The sequence below is a fragment of the Cucurbita maxima genome, unplaced genomic scaffold, assembly GCF_002738345.1.
Source record: "Cucurbita maxima cultivar Rimu unplaced genomic scaffold, Cmax_1.0 Cma_Scf00024, whole genome shotgun sequence".
Classification (NCBI taxonomy): Eukaryota; Viridiplantae; Streptophyta; class Magnoliopsida; order Cucurbitales; family Cucurbitaceae; genus Cucurbita; species Cucurbita maxima.
Genome location: NW_019272040.1, coordinates 2,560,016 through 2,579,161, shown reverse-complemented (window position 1 = coordinate 2,579,161; position 19,146 = coordinate 2,560,016). Strand labels below are relative to the sequence as shown.

Below are 19,146 nucleotides of genomic sequence, written 5' to 3'. Positions count from 1 at the left end.
GGAAAAGATAATTAAATAAACACAATTTTCTAAATTTTAATAAAAATTGGTCTATTTTTGCAATACAGTGGGGATTAGTTCTCTAAATTATATTTACTACCATTTTTAAGAATAATTGAATATCCAGCTGTATAAAAATATGCCTTTTATCCAATTAACGGTAATAAAACGACGCATCAACGAATAAAGTAAAAGGGTAAATATGGGTTGAATTATATTATTTTTTTAACTAGCTGAATTATGTTTAAATTGATTAAAAAAAATGTAAATACTCGTTTTTGTTCTTACGGGAATGCGGTTTATAGCACTAGCCTGCTTCGTGACCATTTTTGTGTAAATTTCATCATTTATAGTCTATCTTTTTTGTTCTGATTGTAAATTTTTTTAACTCGAACATCCCTTATTAAATAATAAATTCAATCTAATCTAACCATAAATAATTGTGTATTGTATATAGTAATAAAATCATAATAAATTAAAATTTTAAAATAATATTATATTTATATATAATTATTATAAAAATAATAATAATAAATAAAGCCCTAATTTCTGTTGGGATCGTTTCAGTTCTCTTCTGCGTACTTTTATTCCATTTCTCCTCCCTGACAGCCATTGGAGGAGACCACCACCTCCACCTTTTTTCATCAAATTCATCTCCATTTCTCCACGCTCCGCTCCTCCATTTTTTGTTCTACTGCTACAGGCTCATGCCCCTCGCTCACCGTTGCTCATTTCATTTCTCTTCTTCGGACTAGTAAGATTCACGCTTTAATCTTTGATTTCCTGCTTTACTTTACCGGCTTCTTTGATTTATTCTCCATTGAGAATCTCTCTCCTTGTGATTTCTAAATTCAGTCGCCGCCATCTCGTTATATTGTGTTTATTATTCTTTTTCCCATGTTTTTCTGGGCTTTAAGCACAACAATGAACAGGGTCGAAATGGTCTCTATGAGATGGGTTTTGATTTAGATAGGTGACTTGATTGCACTCTATATGGGCCTCATATTGCTTGCAATTGTGAGAAAAAAACAATGGAGATGGAAAGAAATGATTGATGGGTTATGATTTGTTCTGGAAATAACAGTAGTATCGGTTTAGAGAAGCGCACTTATGTAGAATATTTTGATGTCATTTAGATGCAGTTCACTCACAAGCTTGAGATTATCAGTGTGTGTGTGTGTGTGTGTGTGTGTGTGGCCTTAGCCTGGGCCTAATCCTGGGTGCATATCTTAATTGGGTTGCAGCCAACTTCAAAACTCCAAAATCTTGATCTTGTGAGATGAAATTAGGGACAAAGAAGGATTTGTTTTGCTTTTCTTTCTGTAAAAGATTATACAACCTCTTAGGAGTGTTTGGTTAATCCAGAAAATGGTTGTAACCTTTGAGCATGGGGCCATTCTTCATGTCAAAAGTTTGCTTCTGATGAAGTTTTTCCAACTATTAAATGTAGGTCCGGTAGGTTTGTTGCCGCCTTGGGATTGATCAGTATCTAGCGTAGAGTTTACGGACATAAATTGCTAAGTTACAAATAGTTAACCTATTCACATAAGACATGATTTCAACCTAAAAGACGTGAGCGGTAAAACTGTGAGGCTATTACAAATAGTATTCCTTATAAGGGTGTAGAAACTTCTCCTTAGTAGACGTGTTTTAAAACTGTGAGGCTGATGGCAATACGTAACGGGCTAAAGCGGATAATATCTGTTAGCGGTGGGTTTGGACTGTTACATAAAAGTTGTCGTATCAGTAACCTAAGCACATCTAGTTGGTTAAAAGATCTAATAATTTCCTTGAGGTGAATCAAATTCCAATCATACAGTGTACTCTTTAGTGTTGTTTTTTGATACTGTAATTATCTTAGTTTACAGTAAACAATTATGCTAACTCCTTTAATGGGTATATTAGGTTCTTTATCATCCCAGATGGGATCAGCTACTGATGAACAATATGCTAAGTTTGAGGAAAAGGTAAAACGGACTGTCTATGTTGATAATCTCTCCCCCCAAGTGACTGAGCCTGTCTTGAGAACCGCTTTAGATCAGTTTGGGACTGTTGTCAGTGTCCATTTTATTCCAAATTTCACGGAGCCAATTAATAGCTCGCAATGTGCTTTAGTCGAGATGAAGGACTCGAAGGAGGCAAATTCTGTCATCTCTGTGATATCTCAGTTCCCTTTCATGATGTCTGGAATGCCGAGACCGGTGAGGGCATACCCTGCCGAAGTGGAAATGTTCGATGATCGCCCTATAAAGCCTGGTAGGAAGATTAGCTTTGTCTGGTTGGGAAAGGAAGATCCTGACTTTGAAGTGGCAAAGAAAATGAAGTGTCTTACTCAGAGGCATGTTGCTGAAGCTGCATTCTTGCTGAAGGTATGAGTTTCAAAATCCCATGCCCCCCCCCCCCAAAATACATTGTTCCCATCGGTTTAACGTTTATACCATGAAATCAACCCTTTGGTGTGCCGCTCAGGTGTTAAACTGGTGGAGTCAACGAGACATAAAAGACACAAAACTAAAAATTTAGAGGCAACTTTTAAATTATAAAGATGAAATGGACACGATGTTGAAAGTTCAAGGATCTATTAGAAAACTTTTAAAGTAGGACTAAAAGTTGAGGCACGGAACTTGAAATTTAGCATGGTTAAATAGTTCTTAACAAAGGTTCCTCCCATTCTCTTGCAGCAACAGTTGGTGGAAGAGGAGAAGCTTGCAAAGCAGCAGCAAGATGCACTGAAAGGAAACTACAAGAAATATGAGATCCTTGAAGGTGTAATGACTGATGGAACTGCCCGCAGGTTAGCAAGGCGTTATAATATGCGAGTTGCAGATGATTAATTGCATGCTTTGAAGCTTTTTTCGCACTCCTAATTGCCTGATCACGTAAATTTGTACAAATTATCACTTAGATGACCTTATAGAGATTAATTAGAGAATTCTGTTGTGATTTAGAGGGAGAAGGATAGTTAATTAGTGTAATACTCCTATTATTACTCTTTTGGATCTGTCTCTTCTTTTAAAACGCCTGTTTGGGAAATGACTTCGGTTTAAAATCATCTAAAGACATTCATTCCTATAAGAGCTTGAGAACGGACAAAGGCATAGGTCGAACACCCCAAAGAAACAACTCCCAATTTTTAAGGACCCTAGCCCATCAAAAACAGATATTGTCCTCTTTAGGTTTTCCTTTTTGGGTTTCCCCTTAAAAATTTTAAGACACGTTTGCTAGGGAGAGATTTTCACTCTTATAAAGAATGTTTCATTCTTCTTTCAACATTGTGTTGATCTCACAAAACATACACTTGCAACATCACATCTCCAAAGAAAATGATCGAGGTCTACAATTGACCTCTTGCAAAGAATACAACAAAGGAGTCAAACTAAGTTGGGCACCCTACGAGAGGATCCAATCACCAACATTAACCCTTTCGTGCATATACTACCACACAAAAAACTTAACCTTCTCGAAAAGTTTCACTCTCCTCACAAATAGAACTCGGAAGTGACATGAAAATATCTTAGATGGATTAGGACTCCAAAGGCAAACATATCTCGTCTAGAACTCCTATTAAAGATAAAAGAGTTAGAATATCTATCGTTTTTCTATCAAACGATAAAGAGGATAATTTTTAATTATATAATGAATGATAAGTGCAATATATTTATGTAGAAAATGGTTATAATTTGATAATGGGGACGATATATTCAACTTTAATTTAATTGTATTTTTCTTTTCCATATCTAAGTTCTAAATGGTTCTAATTAAAAATATTTATACTACATGTCTTATTTCATTTTCTAAAATTCCTTCTAAGTTTTTATGAACATTAATGGGTACTTGTTAGATTTTTATCTTGTATTTAAGATGATTTTTAGGCAATTTATTTTCAACTCCATAGTCATAGAAATTTAACATTAATAAGTAAAATTGATTAAACCGATAAACTATTAGATATATCTATTAGTGTGAAAACTAGATTAAAGGTCGCCCGATTTTAACACGTTCTTAGCTTAATGGATAGTGGTTTAAAAGATCGTTCCATAATATCAACGTTGAAAATCAAATTTCTATGATGGTGTATAGTTTCCCACTTAAAAATATATATTATATTATTTATTCATTAAGATTATATATATATATATATATATAAAAGTGAGCGGGTGAGGTCGGGGACAGAAAATGTAATCTCCATTCACGTCTCGGTTTAGCTACTTAGCTGAAAAAATCTCTATCCTCTATTTCCCATTTTCCATCAAAAATTTCTATCCTCTCTCTTCTATTTTCCGTCCTACTTGAACTCGAACTCGTCCACAATTAAACACGTCCATTTTAATGGGTCTTTATTTCGTAGGGTAGTTGTTTTATTATCGAAAATAAATGTTCCTAAACTAGAAATACATATATATATTTATATACACATATATATATATATATACATGAAGATTGAATATTGTAGAGAGAGAAAAATCCAACCCTCACCCTTAACCAACCAATCAAAAGCCTCAATTGAATCCCTTTTGATGAGAAGCTCTATNTTTTTTCCCCTTTCCACTAATTCCTTATCTATCAAAACCCCAATTCTCAATTCTTCATGCCCACACTCTCCCTCTATCTCTCCCCCATGGCAGCTTCCCAGTCTCTCCCATCTTTCCGTCACTCTCTCCGCCGCCGCCGCCTCCACCACCCTAATGTCTCTTCCACCCCTCTCCCCTCCACCTCTCTTTACCTCAAACCAACCCCCACCGCCGCCACCACTGGCACTGCCACTGCGACTGCTACTGCCATTGCCACCTCCTCTCTCTCCGCTGCCGCCGCTGGTTCCTTCCCTCTCTCCACTGACACCGCCTCAGCCATCTCCTTCGACGAGCTCGACCGCCTCCTCACGGCCAAAAACTTCCGTCAAGCCGATGAGGAGACTCGCCGGCTTCTGATCGCCCTCGCCGGCGAAGCTGCACAGAAACGAGGCTACGTCTACTTCTCGGAAGTACAATTCATTGCCGCCGACGATCTGAAAGCCATAGACGACCTCTGGCAGAAATACAGCGACGGGAAATTCGGGTACAGCGTACAGAAACGGATATTCGAGAAAATGAACGGAGATTTCACGAAGCTGTTCAAGAAACTTGGATGGATGAAGAAACTGGACACCGAAATAGAGCAGTACAATTACAGAGCATTTCCGACGGAGTTCATTTGGGAGCTGACGGAGGAGACGCCGGAGGGACATCTTCCATTGACAAATGCCTTGAGAGGGACGCAGTTGATGAGTAAAATTCTGAGCCATCCGGCATTTGGGGACGCCATTGAAGGAGAAACTGAAGAAAAAAGGGAAGAAAAAGTTGCAGAGGACGCCATTGGAGGGTTGAAGAAGGGGTTGAAATCGATGAGTGACAGGCTTTTCAAAAGGGATTACAGCTTTTGAAATTGGAGATTTTGGAGCGAACCCATTGGAATTGACACAGAATTCGCAACTGGGTTGCTTCGATTTGGAATGAATTCGGTTGATTTTGTTCTTCATTCTGGCTTTCTCTCTCCTCCCTCCCTCCCTCTCTCTCTCTCTCGGATACAGCGCAGCAGTGGTAAGTATATTTTAAATAATAAAAATGAAATTTGTTGGTAATTATATCATTTTCTACTCTAAATTTATATCAAAAAAATGCAAAATTATAATTTTGGAATTTATGTCTGCAATATAATTTTAATTTTATTTTAATTTATGATTAAGTAAAATATAAAAGGGTAATATTTTTAATTGCATTTTTTTAAGTATATGTGTACCAGTAATTAAATGAATCTCTGTCTAGTGATTACCATTTGTGCTAAAAAAACATCGAGAATGATTACTAGGTTAAGGGAGAGTGTCGTGACTTTACTGAGCGTAGGTTGTAACTTCCCACGCAAGATAGATAATAGGCGACCCTCGAGTAGCGTCCATCCGACCACGTTTACGCCAAGATTGATGAGTGTCATGATGCGTTGTCCTCTTGTGTCTTCTGTGTGAGGTTGTACATAACTTATATGAGGTAACATGTGAATGCAAATTTTTGTCATGTAGTGTCACGAAACTTATGTCCCACGATACGGATTCACAAGTTTGTGGTCTCCAGCAAATATGTATCAACTCTTCTTCTTTTCCGTGCTACCAATTTCACTCTATTTGTTACTTATTTTTTTTCGCACGACTTTTTATGCTATGGTCGTTAAAAATACTGCTAGTCGTTTGCAACTGTTTCTTTTTCACGACTTTTATGCAACAATCGTCAAACACACCACGGGCCGCAGCTACTAATATTTTTAAGGAATAATTTCAAATTTTCAATATAATTTTATTAAAAAAATAGAATCATTCTAATAAATCTAATGATATATTCATAAGAAATGGTATAATATAACATTCTATCCAAATAAATTTTATAAAAAAAAAAAAAAAAAAAATTTAATATTAAAACATAGTATTTAATACGTGAAAAATACTCAATGTAATTACTTAAATTAGTAGAGCTTTATATATATAAACGAGGGCATAAAGAGATTTTTGAAAGAGACGTATAAGCAAGCAAGAGAGTAACAATAACAGTTCACAGTATATAACATTGGGTAGGGAGAAGTTGACTACCACTTATCACAATCGCACTCTTTATGTCAGCGGACTTGCGATTGTGCGACACTTACTTTCCAACGACAAGTGAGTTAAGTCAATTCGTTCTTGCGTCGCCTACGGCTAAGTGACATATGCTCGAGCCTCTAGCCTCGATTTAAGAGAAGGTTTTAGAAAACAAGAGTAGAGAGAGATTTTTAAAAGATACATTGTATAAACCAGCAAGAGAGTACAACCCGCTCACAATATATAACCTTAGGTATGGATATATATAAAATATAATATCAAATTTTAAAGTTTGAATTTTTTTTTTTTAAGGTAAAAGAGAATATAATTTTTTTTGTAATATTATATTACAAAACAAAAACATTTCGGCGTATATAATATGAAAAAGTACAAATAATTGACCATAAAATTGGGTAAATAAAAGCAATATATATTTAATTTAAAGAATTTAAAACATTTTTTTCCGTAGAAAAAGATAAAAAATAAAAAATAAAAAGGAAAAAAAAGAAGAACATTTCGATCCCTTAATTTCCGGGGACGTTTGGGACTTTGTCATTTCCACATTATTTTTTTTTTTTCCGAATTTCATTTCATTTTTCTTCTTTTTCTTTTTTTTTTTTTTATCTCGCCATTATTGCTTTGCAAGAGGGGAAAATTTTGATTGATTATAGTTGGACACTCCCCGTGGTGGGGGGAAGATTTTAGATTTCTATCTCTTCCGCCCCATTGCGCCATCTCTGGTAATGATTCTACTCCTAATTCAATCCTGGTGTTCTTATTGTTCTTTAATTTCTATGATTTTTGTTAATTTTCTGAACTGACGAATTCTAGGTTTCGAAATTCGTTGAAAATTTTGGAAGATTTTTCTTCAGGGTGCTATAGATCACGGCTGCAGCAGCTTGATCGCAATTCCGAATTGAAGAGTTCGATTTCTTATTGGTGCATAAACTTATTTGAGCTTCTCTTCAGTTCGGTAAGATCTCACTCTCTGGTCCAATAATTCATCACAGTTCATTGCCGGTTTTTGAAATGGGGATGAATTTGACTTGTAAGATTAAGGGTGTATATGAACTCATGATAATAGCTCATACATTAGCTGTTTCATACTGACAGTATTCTATGACTTTTGAACTTAATTCTTCTTTGGATGTCTTGAATTGCAGTATCATGAGTTGCTTTTATATATTGTGTTTGAGTTTGTGACATTCTCTGTGTGGACTTTCAGAGAGGAGGTTTGAATTTCTGGAGAAAACATGGGGGTTATGTCTAGGCGGGTTGTTCCTGCCTGTGGTAGCTTCTGTTTCTTCTGTCCTTCTATGCGGGCGAGGTCGAGACAGCCTGTGAAACGATACAAGAAGTTTCTTGCCGATATACTTCCTCGTAATCAGGTGAGTCTTTCCCTGTAAAGTTTATGTCTATCTCGCTAGTCTTAGAACAATTTGGATTGAGGTAAGAGTTGTGGAGTTGTGAATTGAGCAAATAAACGTGGTTTAACTTTGATTATAACAATTAATCAGTTAAATGACACTGACTTTGGCAATAACAAGAGTTTTCTTGAATTATGCATTGGTACGAAAAGATGAAGTTACCGTGTTGTATAGTTTCTTTATTCTTGGTTTACTGCCGATTACATTTAAACTTTTATGTTTTTTATTTTACATTTACATCTGCTAGAATGCTGAACCAGACGATAGAAAAATTTCTAAGCTCTGTGACTATGCTTCAAAGAACCCGTTGCGTATTCCCAAGGTAATTTTTTTTTTCGTTTCATTTATTTTTTCCTATTGTCATACTTGACATCTTCTGTCATTAAGCAAAGGCCATTGTAACTTCTTGATGAATTTTGCAATTAGAATTTTCTGAATCTTTGGATTAGTTTTCCGATTATGAAATATTCGTATACAAACTACACAAATATGCAGCAGGCTACCTACATACAAGAAACCTTTTTTGTCTACTTTCCATGATGATTTTCACCGAAGTATGATGCATACTGCTAGAGTCACAAGAACTTTTTAGACATGTTACTCTTACAATTGATTTTTAAAGTATCAATATGGGCATAACTCAACTAGTTAGGAAAATATATCCTCGAAGAAAACATTAGAGTTTCAAATCCCCACTCCTATATGTTGTTGAACTCATTAAAAAAAAACATTGACTTTTTAAAGAAGAAGTCAACACTTCACTGTGAAAAATAAATTAGCAACAGCGATTTGAAAGATGGATCATGGAGATATATATAAAGTTTGTGAAGTAAGGTAAAACTATTTTTGTTTGCCTTGTTTCTTTACCCGACTGGGTTCATTCCTCTTTCCTTTCTAAGCTCTGGGAGGTTAAAACCTAAAACCTCAAAGAAAGTTCAAATATTGTCTAGGTTTGTTGTTCTGGGGAGAATCAACACCACAAAGACACAAATTTTGTCTAGAAGTCTCTCTTTAGTGCTTAGGCCTCAGTGGTGCATCTTTTATAAGATTAATATTTTGATCATATTGTTTGGAAGACAACATGTGAGTCATGTTGCACTATGTTGGTAGAAGTTACTCTTGTTCCCACCTTTTTACAATTAGAGGTTTCAATAACAAGTGGGTGTTTTGACTATCTTGTAGTATATTTGATTGGAAAGAAGAGAAGGATTTTTGTTTGTACAATGGCCTCTTTAAAGGAGCTTTAGAATTTGGTTCGCTTCATGCTTCCCTTTGTCCCTTTGAGATTGCATATTGAATTTTTTAAGTGGTGTCTTTTGTTTCTAACTCTTAACAGCTAGTGCCCCTTCTTGTAATTTCCTTTTGAAGGCTCTATTGTCTACCTTTTGGGCTGTGTTTTTAATTTTTTTGAATGGATTTTCTAGAAGAAACTTTGTTTTCTCTGTATTCACTATACGCACTAAACTTGTATATTAAAAGCTCCAGCTAAGTTGTGTACCAATGCAATTTTTATTTTTCCTATTCTTTTGAGGAAGCTGTTTGAGATTCAATAAGATTTCTTATTTGGAGGAAGTGGATCATTTTCTCTTTCTCTCATTCTCTGCTTTTGTCTTTGTAGATTACCGAACACCTGGAGCAACGATGTTACAAAGATTTGCGGAATGAGAATTTTGGATCTGTGAAAATCGTAATTTGTGTTTACAGAAAACTACTATTGATGTGCAAAGATCAGATGTGAGTTTGATTTACTAAATCATGTTGCAATTTAACTAGAATCTTTCGTTTTAGGACTTCTGAGTACCACTTTATTACTGAATTACTATTAGAAATGTGAGCATTGAATAAAATTATACACGTCATCAAGGCTTGGAAAACATGTTCTTTGATGTTTCAAGAAACCAGGCTCTCTGCATGTCATTTACCTAAACACTTCAACTCTTGCAGGCCACTATATGCTAGTAGCTTAATTGGGATTTCTCGAATTCTTTTAGAACAAACACGGCATGATGATATGCAGATTCTTGGTTGCAATATTCTTGTTGAGTTCATAAGTCGCCAGGTATTTGAAGAATAAAGATTAAGAAGTTTCATTGCTAATGTAATGTTGTTATTATGACGCGTACGAAATTGTTATTACGTGATTTACCTGCTAATGGGTTTTTTTTTTTTTTTTTTTTTGGCATCCTGTGTAAGAAAAAAAGCTTTGCAAACGTGGTATTCACTTGTAACTTAATGAGATTAATTTTCTGCATCATAAAAGTCACTTCTAAATTCTTTTAAATAAGATGGCATCTTTTAATCTTCTACCCTATTTTTGTATATTATTCTCTTTTCATTTCCTTAATGAAAAATTTGTCTTTCGTTTAAAAAAATTTAGTGATTATATGACACTAACTATCAAAATAAAGTAGACAGATAGTACATATATGTTCAACTTAGAGGGCATCATTCCAAAACTTTGCGAAGTGGCTATAGAAGGTGAGAGTGATGACAAGGCACCTCATTTGCGATCAGCTGGACTCCAAACTCTAGCTTCTATGGTATTACTATCTCCTTCTCTCTCTCTCTCTCAATATCTGATGCTAATATTATAGATGCTCGTAAATCTATTTGTGCACAACTTTCTTTTCATCATTGATTTGCCATCTTCATCCATGGTTATTAAATTTGATGTGGTTATAATGGGTTACTGCCAAGACCTTTCTTATATTTGATTCTCAAAATCCCTTCTATCTGATAGTTTATCAAATTTGTGTCAATGCGTTATTCACCTTTCTAGAGTTGTACTCTTCTTGTATTCTGTTTCTCTTATGAAATGTGATGATTGAGATTGATGGTATATCAAATTTGTCTTGCATGTTCACCATAATAGAATTATTCCTTTCTTGGATTATGCTCATCTTAGGAGACCTGATGATTGATGGTCATTTTTACTGGTTATTTTTGCCTCTTTCTTTTTCCCTATTAATTCATTAGTCCATTTATTTTCTTGGTCAAGATAATTTTCTGATGCATTTTTAAAAATTATTTTTCTAGATATTGTTCATGGGCGAGCAGTCTCATATCTCAATGGACTTTGACAATGTGAGCAGTCTCTTAATCTTGTTGACTTTTTTTTATTATTTATTATATATATATATATATTTATTTATTTTAATTTTCCTAGAAATACTAAGGGCGTCAAAGTATTTGACCTTTTTTTGAAAAATTTCTAAGGTGGTTCTTTTTTGTGGTCAGACTTGGGATCGGATGCTAATAAGACTTTTACTAACTTGTCTAAAAATAGATCATATCAGTGGTTTTGGAGAACTATGTAGTAGATGTGCAATATTCCATTGAAGGACAACAGACAGTAAAAGACGACAGCTCTTCTATGTTAGATGTTGATGGAAAGGTTTCTTCGTTTAATCATTTGAGCAAAATGGAAACTGAAACGTAAGTTCTTCGTAATTTTGATATTTCAATTGGTTCATTTATTATTTTTTGGAAATGATCTATGGTCCCATTTCTTATATCATCCACCATTTTCACAGGGATGATCAGAAGAACCCTTCTTATTGGTCTAGAGTTTGCTTGTGTAATATGGCTAAATTGGCAAAGGAAGCTACAACCGTCAGGCGTGTGTTTGAACCTCTGTTTCATCATTTTGATACTGAAAATCAATGGTCCTTAGAAAAGGGACTCGCCTGCTCGGTGTTGACATTTATGCAATCTCTTATGGATGAATCAGGTTATATTCAAAATTCTATTGCCCATATATGTTTCTTTTAGCAATTATTTTACTGTTGACTTTCGTCCATTGCTAAAAATTTTCCCCCTTTTGGGTGGAACTTTGTCCCCATGCTACCAGGAGACAACTCGCATCTTTTGTTTTCGATTCTTGTCAAGCACTTGGATCATAAAAGCATTATAAAAAAGCCTCAGATTCAACTAGATATTATCAATGTAACTACACAACTTGCTCAAAATGCAAAGCCGCAAGCCTCCGTTACTATTATTGGGGCTATCACTGATTTGATAAAACATCTACGAAAGTGCATTCTATGTTTATTTGAAGCATCCAGCACTGGACACGACACAGATAAACGGAGTACCCAACTTCAGATGGCATTGGAAACCTGCATTTCTCAGCTCTCAAAGAAGGTTATTTTTTTTTTTCTTTTCTTTTTCACGTTTATTCTGATAATTGGATGTGATTGAGTTTGGCAGGAAATGGTGAAATAAACCCCAAAATTTGTTCATTTATGGCATATTTTTTGCAGAGAGTACCGAAATATTCAGCTATCTGTTAGGTTTTTCATACAAAGCTCTTCAGCCATGTATGAATATTTGGTTTTTCATATATTGTCATACTGATGTACATTGAAACATTTGTTAGATATCTTAGATCACTTATTCGTAGGATCCTTACAAGATTAGATAAAAATAATAATTGAAATTTGTAAGACGTGTACACGTCAAATCGTCACCATTGTTTTCCCTTGCATAATAGTGGTATTTTTCACAAATTCCTTATGCATTCCATTTTGGCTGCAGCTAATATTTATAGTTTTATTGCTGCATGGTCTTTGCATAACCCCTTTTGTCTCAGAACTTATGGCAGGCCATGTGGTCTCCTAGTACAGTGTTTTTATATCTAATTCTACAAAAATCTATTGAAATTTGTTTTATGGCTATAGAACTCAAAATAATTTGTCTTAAATTATCCCTTGAATGTTGGTTCTCTATAATGCTTTCATTTTCTTAATCTAAATGGTGTTTAATTACTGATTTATCTTTTTGTTGGTCTTTTCTCCTGTTTCTCTTCAGTCATCCCTCTGAATGTGGGTTCTTTGTTTTACTTTTCAATTATTTGATTTGCTGTGACTGGGCACTTGAGTATGTATTTGTTAATCTTTTCCTCTCTTTGCTTTGTTTTATTTCCTCTTTGGGCCCTACCCGGCCCTTCAACAAGCCTATCTCTGATACTCATGTCTGCTCGTTGCCCCTATCTTTGCTCATGCCTCGTTTTCTCATCCATATGACGTGGGAAATTGTTAAATACACCAACTTCCTTTCAATAAATATAAATAAACAAATTCATATTCTTCTATCATCATGGATATTGAAGTTTCTAAACATTCTTTAAGTGGTTATTAAAACTGTGGATATCAAGTAAAAATCCCAATCAAATGTATTAAGCAAATCTGCCAATAGAAATTTTGGACTTCAGTAAAATACTGTAGGAAATAGCTTGTCCGCATTGCTTCATGCTGGAGGGACTGTGGTTTTTCTTACTAAATTGTTTTTCACTAAAACCATTTGAAACTAACAGGTTGGAGATGCGGGACCCATACTAGATATGCTAGCTGTTGTGATGGAGAATGTTACAAATAATACTATTTCAGCTCGAGCAACAATCTCTGCAGTTTATCAGACTGCAATGATTGTGGCTTCTATTCCAAATGTTTCATATCACAATAAGGCAAGTAACCATACTGCCGTTTTTTTTTTCATAAATTGTTTTTCAGATACATGTATAGCTTCTGGATATCATGATCTTGTGAAACCTAAAATCTCAAGTCTATCTTGATTTTTTTTTTCAGGTTTTTCCCGATGCTCTATTTCATCAGTTGCTTTTAGCAATGGCTCACCCTGACCACGAGACTCGAGTTCGGGCACATGACATTTTCTCTATAGTGCTTATGCCGTCCATTAAGTGTCCTAGGATGGAACCGAAAATGGTTTCCTCAGAAACTGTTTCTTGGTTACCATTTGGCAGTGCAACACAAAAAATGAATGGTGGAAGTTCCTCCTTTAAGGATGAAGACAAACATGCATCAGAACCCATGAATGGGGAGAGAAGGGAAGAATGTAAAGCAACAGAGTCCATTTCCGAGGAATCTGCAACACATCCATCTAGTTGTGAATCCTCCAAATTCAATCATAGTTCCAGCGAGGGAAAAAATGTATGAAGCTCTAAATACTTATCCTATGATATTACCCATCAAGTGCTCAAAATATATTAAATGGTTTGGGGAAGCGTTAAATAATGTGGGGAAACTAAAGTCATATGTTTGAAATTTTCAGAAGTTGGCTTCCCTCCGTTTAAGCAGTCACCAATCGAGTCTCCTGCTCTCGTCATTATGGATCCAAGCTACATATGCGGATAATACACCTGCAAATTTTGAGGCTATGGCCCACAGTTATAGCATTGTTTTGCTATTTACCAGATCTAAGGTGAATTCTTTAGATAAATTTATTTGATAATTTAGTTTGTCTGGTCTTGGGAGTTTACTCAAGTGCTGATTTGTGAAAAGAATTGCTAAGTGGTGGTGATCTTAACAGACTTCAAGTCACATGGCTTTGGTACGATGTTTTCAGCTGGCGTTTTCCCTTCGTAGTATTGCTGTGGATCAAAAAGGTAAACTGAGATTGTTTTGTAATTATTAGGAAACTATTCATTATGTGGGAAATGGTAGCCTTTAATCTTATTGTGCCTACCTATGTTCTACTGAATTTTGGGATTTAGTTTTGTTTTTTTAAACAGGATATGAATTTGAAAAAGAATACAAAAGTATCTGAAGAAAACAAACTCTCAATTGGAGTGAAAGAAAACCACCAAAGTAAAATTAAACACAAAACAAACTCTCAATTCGTATAAATATATTTATGGAATTAGTGAGCAAACAAATTAGAAAGAGAACATCCATGAGAGGGTTTTGAATATAGCGAGATTGAATCTTTCAAGTCGAATTGGTTTCACTTTCTATTTAGTTGGCATTCTTGTTGTGACGACCTAAGCCCACTGCTAGCAGATATTGTCCTCTTTGGACTTTGCCTTCCGGACTTTTCCTCGAGGTTTTTAAAATGCGTTTGTTAGGGAGAGGTTTTCACACCCTTATAAAGAATGCTTCGTTCTTCTCTCCAACCAATGTGGGATTTCATAAAAGAATTCTTTCTACCTGTAAAGCATCCCGTGTTACATTTTCAACCATTTTCACATTTATTTTTTAAATTGATTATATGGACTCTCATGAGTCTTTCTTTCTTTCTTTTTTTTCTTTTTTTTTTTTTAATTTCTCAGTGTTGTTTTGTTAATTTAATAGACTAGCAGTTTCTTCTTATCAGAGAAGTGCTAACAGATATCTCTGTGATCCTATTTGAAGGTGGTTTACTACCCTCTCGCAGAAGGTCAATCTTCACTTTGGCATCGTTTATGCTTCTATTTTCAGCCAGGGCGGGCGATCTTCCAGAGTTGACTCCTATCATTAAAGCATCATTAGATAATATAATGGTTAAATCTTTGAACCTGTCAAATAGGATTAGTACATTCTATTGTACTTTGATAATCATGCCGATATGTGCTAAAATTATCATGTTGGACTTTTGAATCTGACAGGTTGATCCTCACCTCCAGTTGGTTAATGATACCAGGCTGCAGGCTGTTCGCGTGAGGTCCGAAAAGGATAGCGTACCATTCGGGTCAGAAGAAGATGAAGTTGCTGCATCGAGGTTTCTAGCAGTACTTGAACTAGATGAACAGCAGTTGAAGAAAAATGTGCTCTCACACTTCACAATTAAATATGCCAGTCTCTCGGAGGTCTTGATTCTCATACACTTCATGATTAAATTCTTTAAATGCCTTTCTTTTTCCACGAGAAACAAAAATTTCATTGATATCGAAGTTCAACAAAAACTTTGTATTATTGGCATATGAAGAACATTATAATTAATGATAATTTAGGGGAGAGGAAAAATCATCAAGACTCACAAGGAATATAAACCCTGCTTAGAAGCCCAATATGGTTAATGATAACTTTGGGGAGATGAAGCTCCTTTTATACTCTTAAGAACATAAACCACAGGGAGGACTATTATGAGGGAAGTCTAAATTGTTTAAATAGAAATTATGTACTAGGAGGGAAGATGCACATCTTTCCAACCATACCAAGAGAGCTCAAATAAAACACATTTGATTGGTATAAACTAAAAAGTTGAGACATGTTACAAGAATCTTTAGCAATGAAACTCCCCTGGGAATCAACGAAACGCACGCTCCAAAAGTCTCCCTGATGGCCTTTTTCGATTCTATTTTAGCTATATCCTGAAATGGATGGCCATAAAACATCTGGAGGGCCAATCCTAGGTGTTGTGAGGAAAACTCCAGCAGTCTAATTATCTGCTAATGTTGATAAAATCAGTACTTTTCCAAAGATTGTGTTAATGATCTTTATTTTCTTTTAGGCTGAGTTATCAAGGATTCGAGTGCAGCTCTTACATGGGTTTTTGCCTGATGAGACATACCCATTAGGAGCTCCATTATTTATGGAGACACCACATCCATGTTCCCCACTCGCTCAGCTGGCATTTCCTGACCACGACGAGGTGAGACCTGTTTAGGTTGTACGTTAGTTGGCATCATCCTTTAAACGAGGAACAGTAAAACCACGATGTGTTTCTTTCAGGTTATGCCTGCTGCTTTTACAGACGACGAAGCCTTCCTTGAGCCAAGCGAAAGCCAGTCTGATCGTAAAACATCACTTTCCATCAGTAACCTCGACATTTTAAATGTCAATCAGCTTTTGGAATCAGTAAGACAAAATTTGCACTAATCATTAAATATTTCACAGCATTCGGACCATAGTGAACACTTTATTATTTTCCAATTATCAATTTATGCTGACTCTTTAGTTCTGTTGTGTTCTACTTGCTGCCAACATGTAGGATATTTTATTGCTACTATATCGGAAGCATATGTTGGTTATAAAACCTGTATTTCCTTAAACATAGCAATAGAGGCACTGCAGCTCTGGCAACAAACACAGTTTTGCTTTTCTTAAACACTAGCATTATGAAGGTCTGGTTACCCTACAAAGTCCTTGAGTCGTGAACTAATAGGGTTGTAGAGTTAAACTTTTCGTTCCGTGTGGGTGGTAAAACTTTGAGATGCTAAGACCTACTCTATGGTATCAAGCGCGATGTCTCGATCAACCGAAACGTAGAATAGCAAGTGGCTATATCTTCTATTTACATGCATGATATATTGGCTCCATCGGTGATGTCTGTACTATTTGCAGGTGCTCGAAACAGCCAGACAAGTTGCAAGCAACCAAGCTTCTTCTGCGCCCGTTCCTTACGATCAAATGAAAAGTCAATGTGAAGCGCTCGTAACGTGCAAACAGGAGAAAATGTCAGTGCTTCATAGTTTCAAGCAAACAAAGGAAGAGAAGGCGATAGTACTCTCCAGTGAAATTGGAACTTCATATCCTCCTTTACCTGTCAATGTGAGTAATTTATCTCTCCCTCTACGCTTTGATAGAAGAATATCAAAATTATTCACGAGGCTAGTATAATGTGGCTGGTAGTTTTATACTGTTCGGTGTAGGAGAGAAACTAAACGTTATGGTTTCACCATACATCCAATGGTGTAGAAAGTGATTGTCGCATTGAATAATTTTCCGAATTGGTTGCGGTAAAACAACTAACATTATCTTGGCCGTACCGTTTCAGACAATGGAAATTGTTCCGGATGATCTCAAGTATTACGCCAAGGACACGAACAAACGACAGGATCAGCCTTTTCTTTGTTCACATGAATATGGTCGCTGTTCTTTAAGATTACCACCTTCAAGTCCATATGACAAGTTCTTGAAGGCTGCTGGATGCTAGAACTTAGCTACGATTCAACGAGTTAAAAAGGCTGTAGTTCGTATTCCCGAATTCGCTACTTCGATATTCCACTTTCGATTTTTTCATTCTTGATTTAGTTTGCTATACAGAGGATGCTTTCGAAATGCGGCATCAGAGTGACTTTGGCAAGAATAGATGGTTTTTGTAATGCAGTCGTTCAGATACTCTCATGGAAAGGTCTGGGAAGGTTTGTCCATTTCTATAGTGATGCATTTCTGGTATCTCTCCTTGCTTTTTGTACAATACTTTCTAAACTGGAAATCATCATTCAGAGGAAATTATGTTCTTGAGATTTATTTTCATGTTTCTTTCTTCTTAGGGATGTATTTTTCGTGTTTTATTGTTCAAATACTTGTGATTCAGAGTTTCTTTGCCCGCCCGTTCGGGTCAACTCACTAAACAAGAAAAGGACAATAGACAATTTTCGTGGGTTCAAAGGATTGATCGACGTTTGAAGAATGCTTGACCGGAGGTTGACAAAATCAAAGATCTACATGACCAAATTTTCCTGTAGTGCTCGGCTCGATTAGGCGAATGCGAGTGAGGGATAAGCTTCTCAGATTGAAGAAACTTATTCGATGATAACTTTTGTAAGTGATTTAATTTTTGCGATGAAAAGAAGGGTAACAGGAAATTTAATATTATATACAGTTGTGAATAACATCATGTACCCTTATCAACCATCGTACCAGTTTCATTTTTTTAAATTTAAAAAATTAACATTAATTTCTGGATTTGTCTAAAAATTTAGTTAATAAATTTCATGTAATAATTTAATTTCAAATAATACAATTTAAAAATATCATGTCCATAAATTTGAGTATGTAATAATTAAATCTCAAATATTAAAATTTCCTTAAAAATCAACAATCAATATTTATTATGGAATAATTTATCATTATTATCCGAGTTGTAATTAGATTATTAAAAAAATACGGTAAATAGTTACAAACTAAAATTAAGGAATAATGAAAATTTAAAAACTATAAGCTATTTTTAAAAATTAGCCATCTGTTATTATTTATAAAAGAAATTGAATATTTAAAAATGAAATTAAAATATTTTGGTTTTCATAGAGAAAATTCCCTTTTTCAACCAGTTTCCTTCAAAAACCCGTTCGGTTTCAAGAGAAGAAACACAGAAGGAAAGCGGATTTCGATCAAATTCCGCTTCCCTGAAATTCAGCCAAATCTTCTCTTCTTCCTCCTCCTCCTCCTCCTCCTCCTCCTCCTCCTCCTTTTCTATTCAATTTCATAGCCGTCGATTTCCTTCACTGCTCGCTCTCCGCAGAAAGTCACCTTTTGAATTTCATAGCCGTCGATTTCCTTCATTGTTCGCTCTCCGCAGAAAGTAACCTTTTCTTCAGCCCTTATCTCTCGCCAATTGATCGCAAATCCGCAGATCAACCGGTGAAATCCACGCCGCTGGCTCCAACCGCCGCCGGAG

At 35.4% G+C, this 19,146-nt stretch overlaps 3 protein-coding genes across 11 annotated transcripts; all 3 read left to right on the top strand.

The window, feature by feature from the left end:
• Nucleotides 1-567: 567 nt before the first annotated feature.
• LOC111498019 lies at nucleotides 568-3,058 on the top strand. The gene is made up of 3 exons (XM_023149072.1): nucleotides 568-754; nucleotides 1,906-2,369; nucleotides 2,682-3,058. Exons 2-3 carry the CDS (start codon nucleotides 1,923-1,925, stop codon nucleotides 2,832-2,834), a joined length of 600 nt encoding a protein of 199 aa, XP_023004840.1. The 5' UTR covers nucleotides 568-754; nucleotides 1,906-1,922; the 3' UTR covers nucleotides 2,835-3,058.
• Nucleotides 3,059-4,488: 1,430 nt separating this feature from the next.
• LOC111497734 (tetrapyrrole-binding protein, chloroplastic-like) lies at nucleotides 4,489-5,514 on the top strand. Its single transcript, XM_023148648.1, has one exon. It carries the CDS (start codon nucleotides 4,589-4,591, stop codon nucleotides 5,417-5,419), a length of 831 nt encoding a protein of 276 aa, XP_023004416.1. The 5' UTR covers nucleotides 4,489-4,588; the 3' UTR covers nucleotides 5,420-5,514.
• Nucleotides 5,515-7,133: 1,619 nt separating this feature from the next.
• LOC111497730 lies at nucleotides 7,134-18,380 on the top strand. Of its 9 annotated transcripts, XR_002720659.1 has the most exons (23): nucleotides 7,134-7,341; nucleotides 7,433-7,574; nucleotides 7,827-7,989; nucleotides 8,276-8,350; nucleotides 9,647-9,762; nucleotides 9,973-10,087; nucleotides 10,440-10,568; nucleotides 11,065-11,112; nucleotides 11,315-11,463; nucleotides 11,562-11,758; nucleotides 11,879-12,171; nucleotides 13,343-13,492; nucleotides 13,614-13,976; nucleotides 14,098-14,247; nucleotides 14,356-14,431; nucleotides 15,177-15,304; nucleotides 15,410-15,610; nucleotides 16,255-16,395; nucleotides 16,476-16,601; nucleotides 17,088-17,294; nucleotides 17,521-17,715; nucleotides 17,790-17,887; nucleotides 18,064-18,380. XR_002720659.1 is itself a non-coding variant. In XM_023148634.1 (22 exons), the coding sequence occupies exons 3-21, from the start codon at nucleotides 7,855-7,857 to the stop codon at nucleotides 17,677-17,679; spliced, it is 2,958 nt and encodes a 985-aa protein (XP_023004402.1). In that variant the 5' UTR covers nucleotides 7,134-7,341; nucleotides 7,433-7,574; nucleotides 7,827-7,854; the 3' UTR covers nucleotides 17,680-17,715; nucleotides 17,790-18,344. The 9 variants fall into 9 exon arrangements, 6 of the variants coding, with proteins under 6 accessions (XP_023004402.1, XP_023004400.1, XP_023004401.1 ...); XR_002720657.1 differs by having other exon boundaries at nucleotides 17,521-17,877; XR_002720658.1 differs by having other exon boundaries at nucleotides 17,521-17,887.
• Nucleotides 18,381-19,146: the final 766 nt, after the last annotated feature.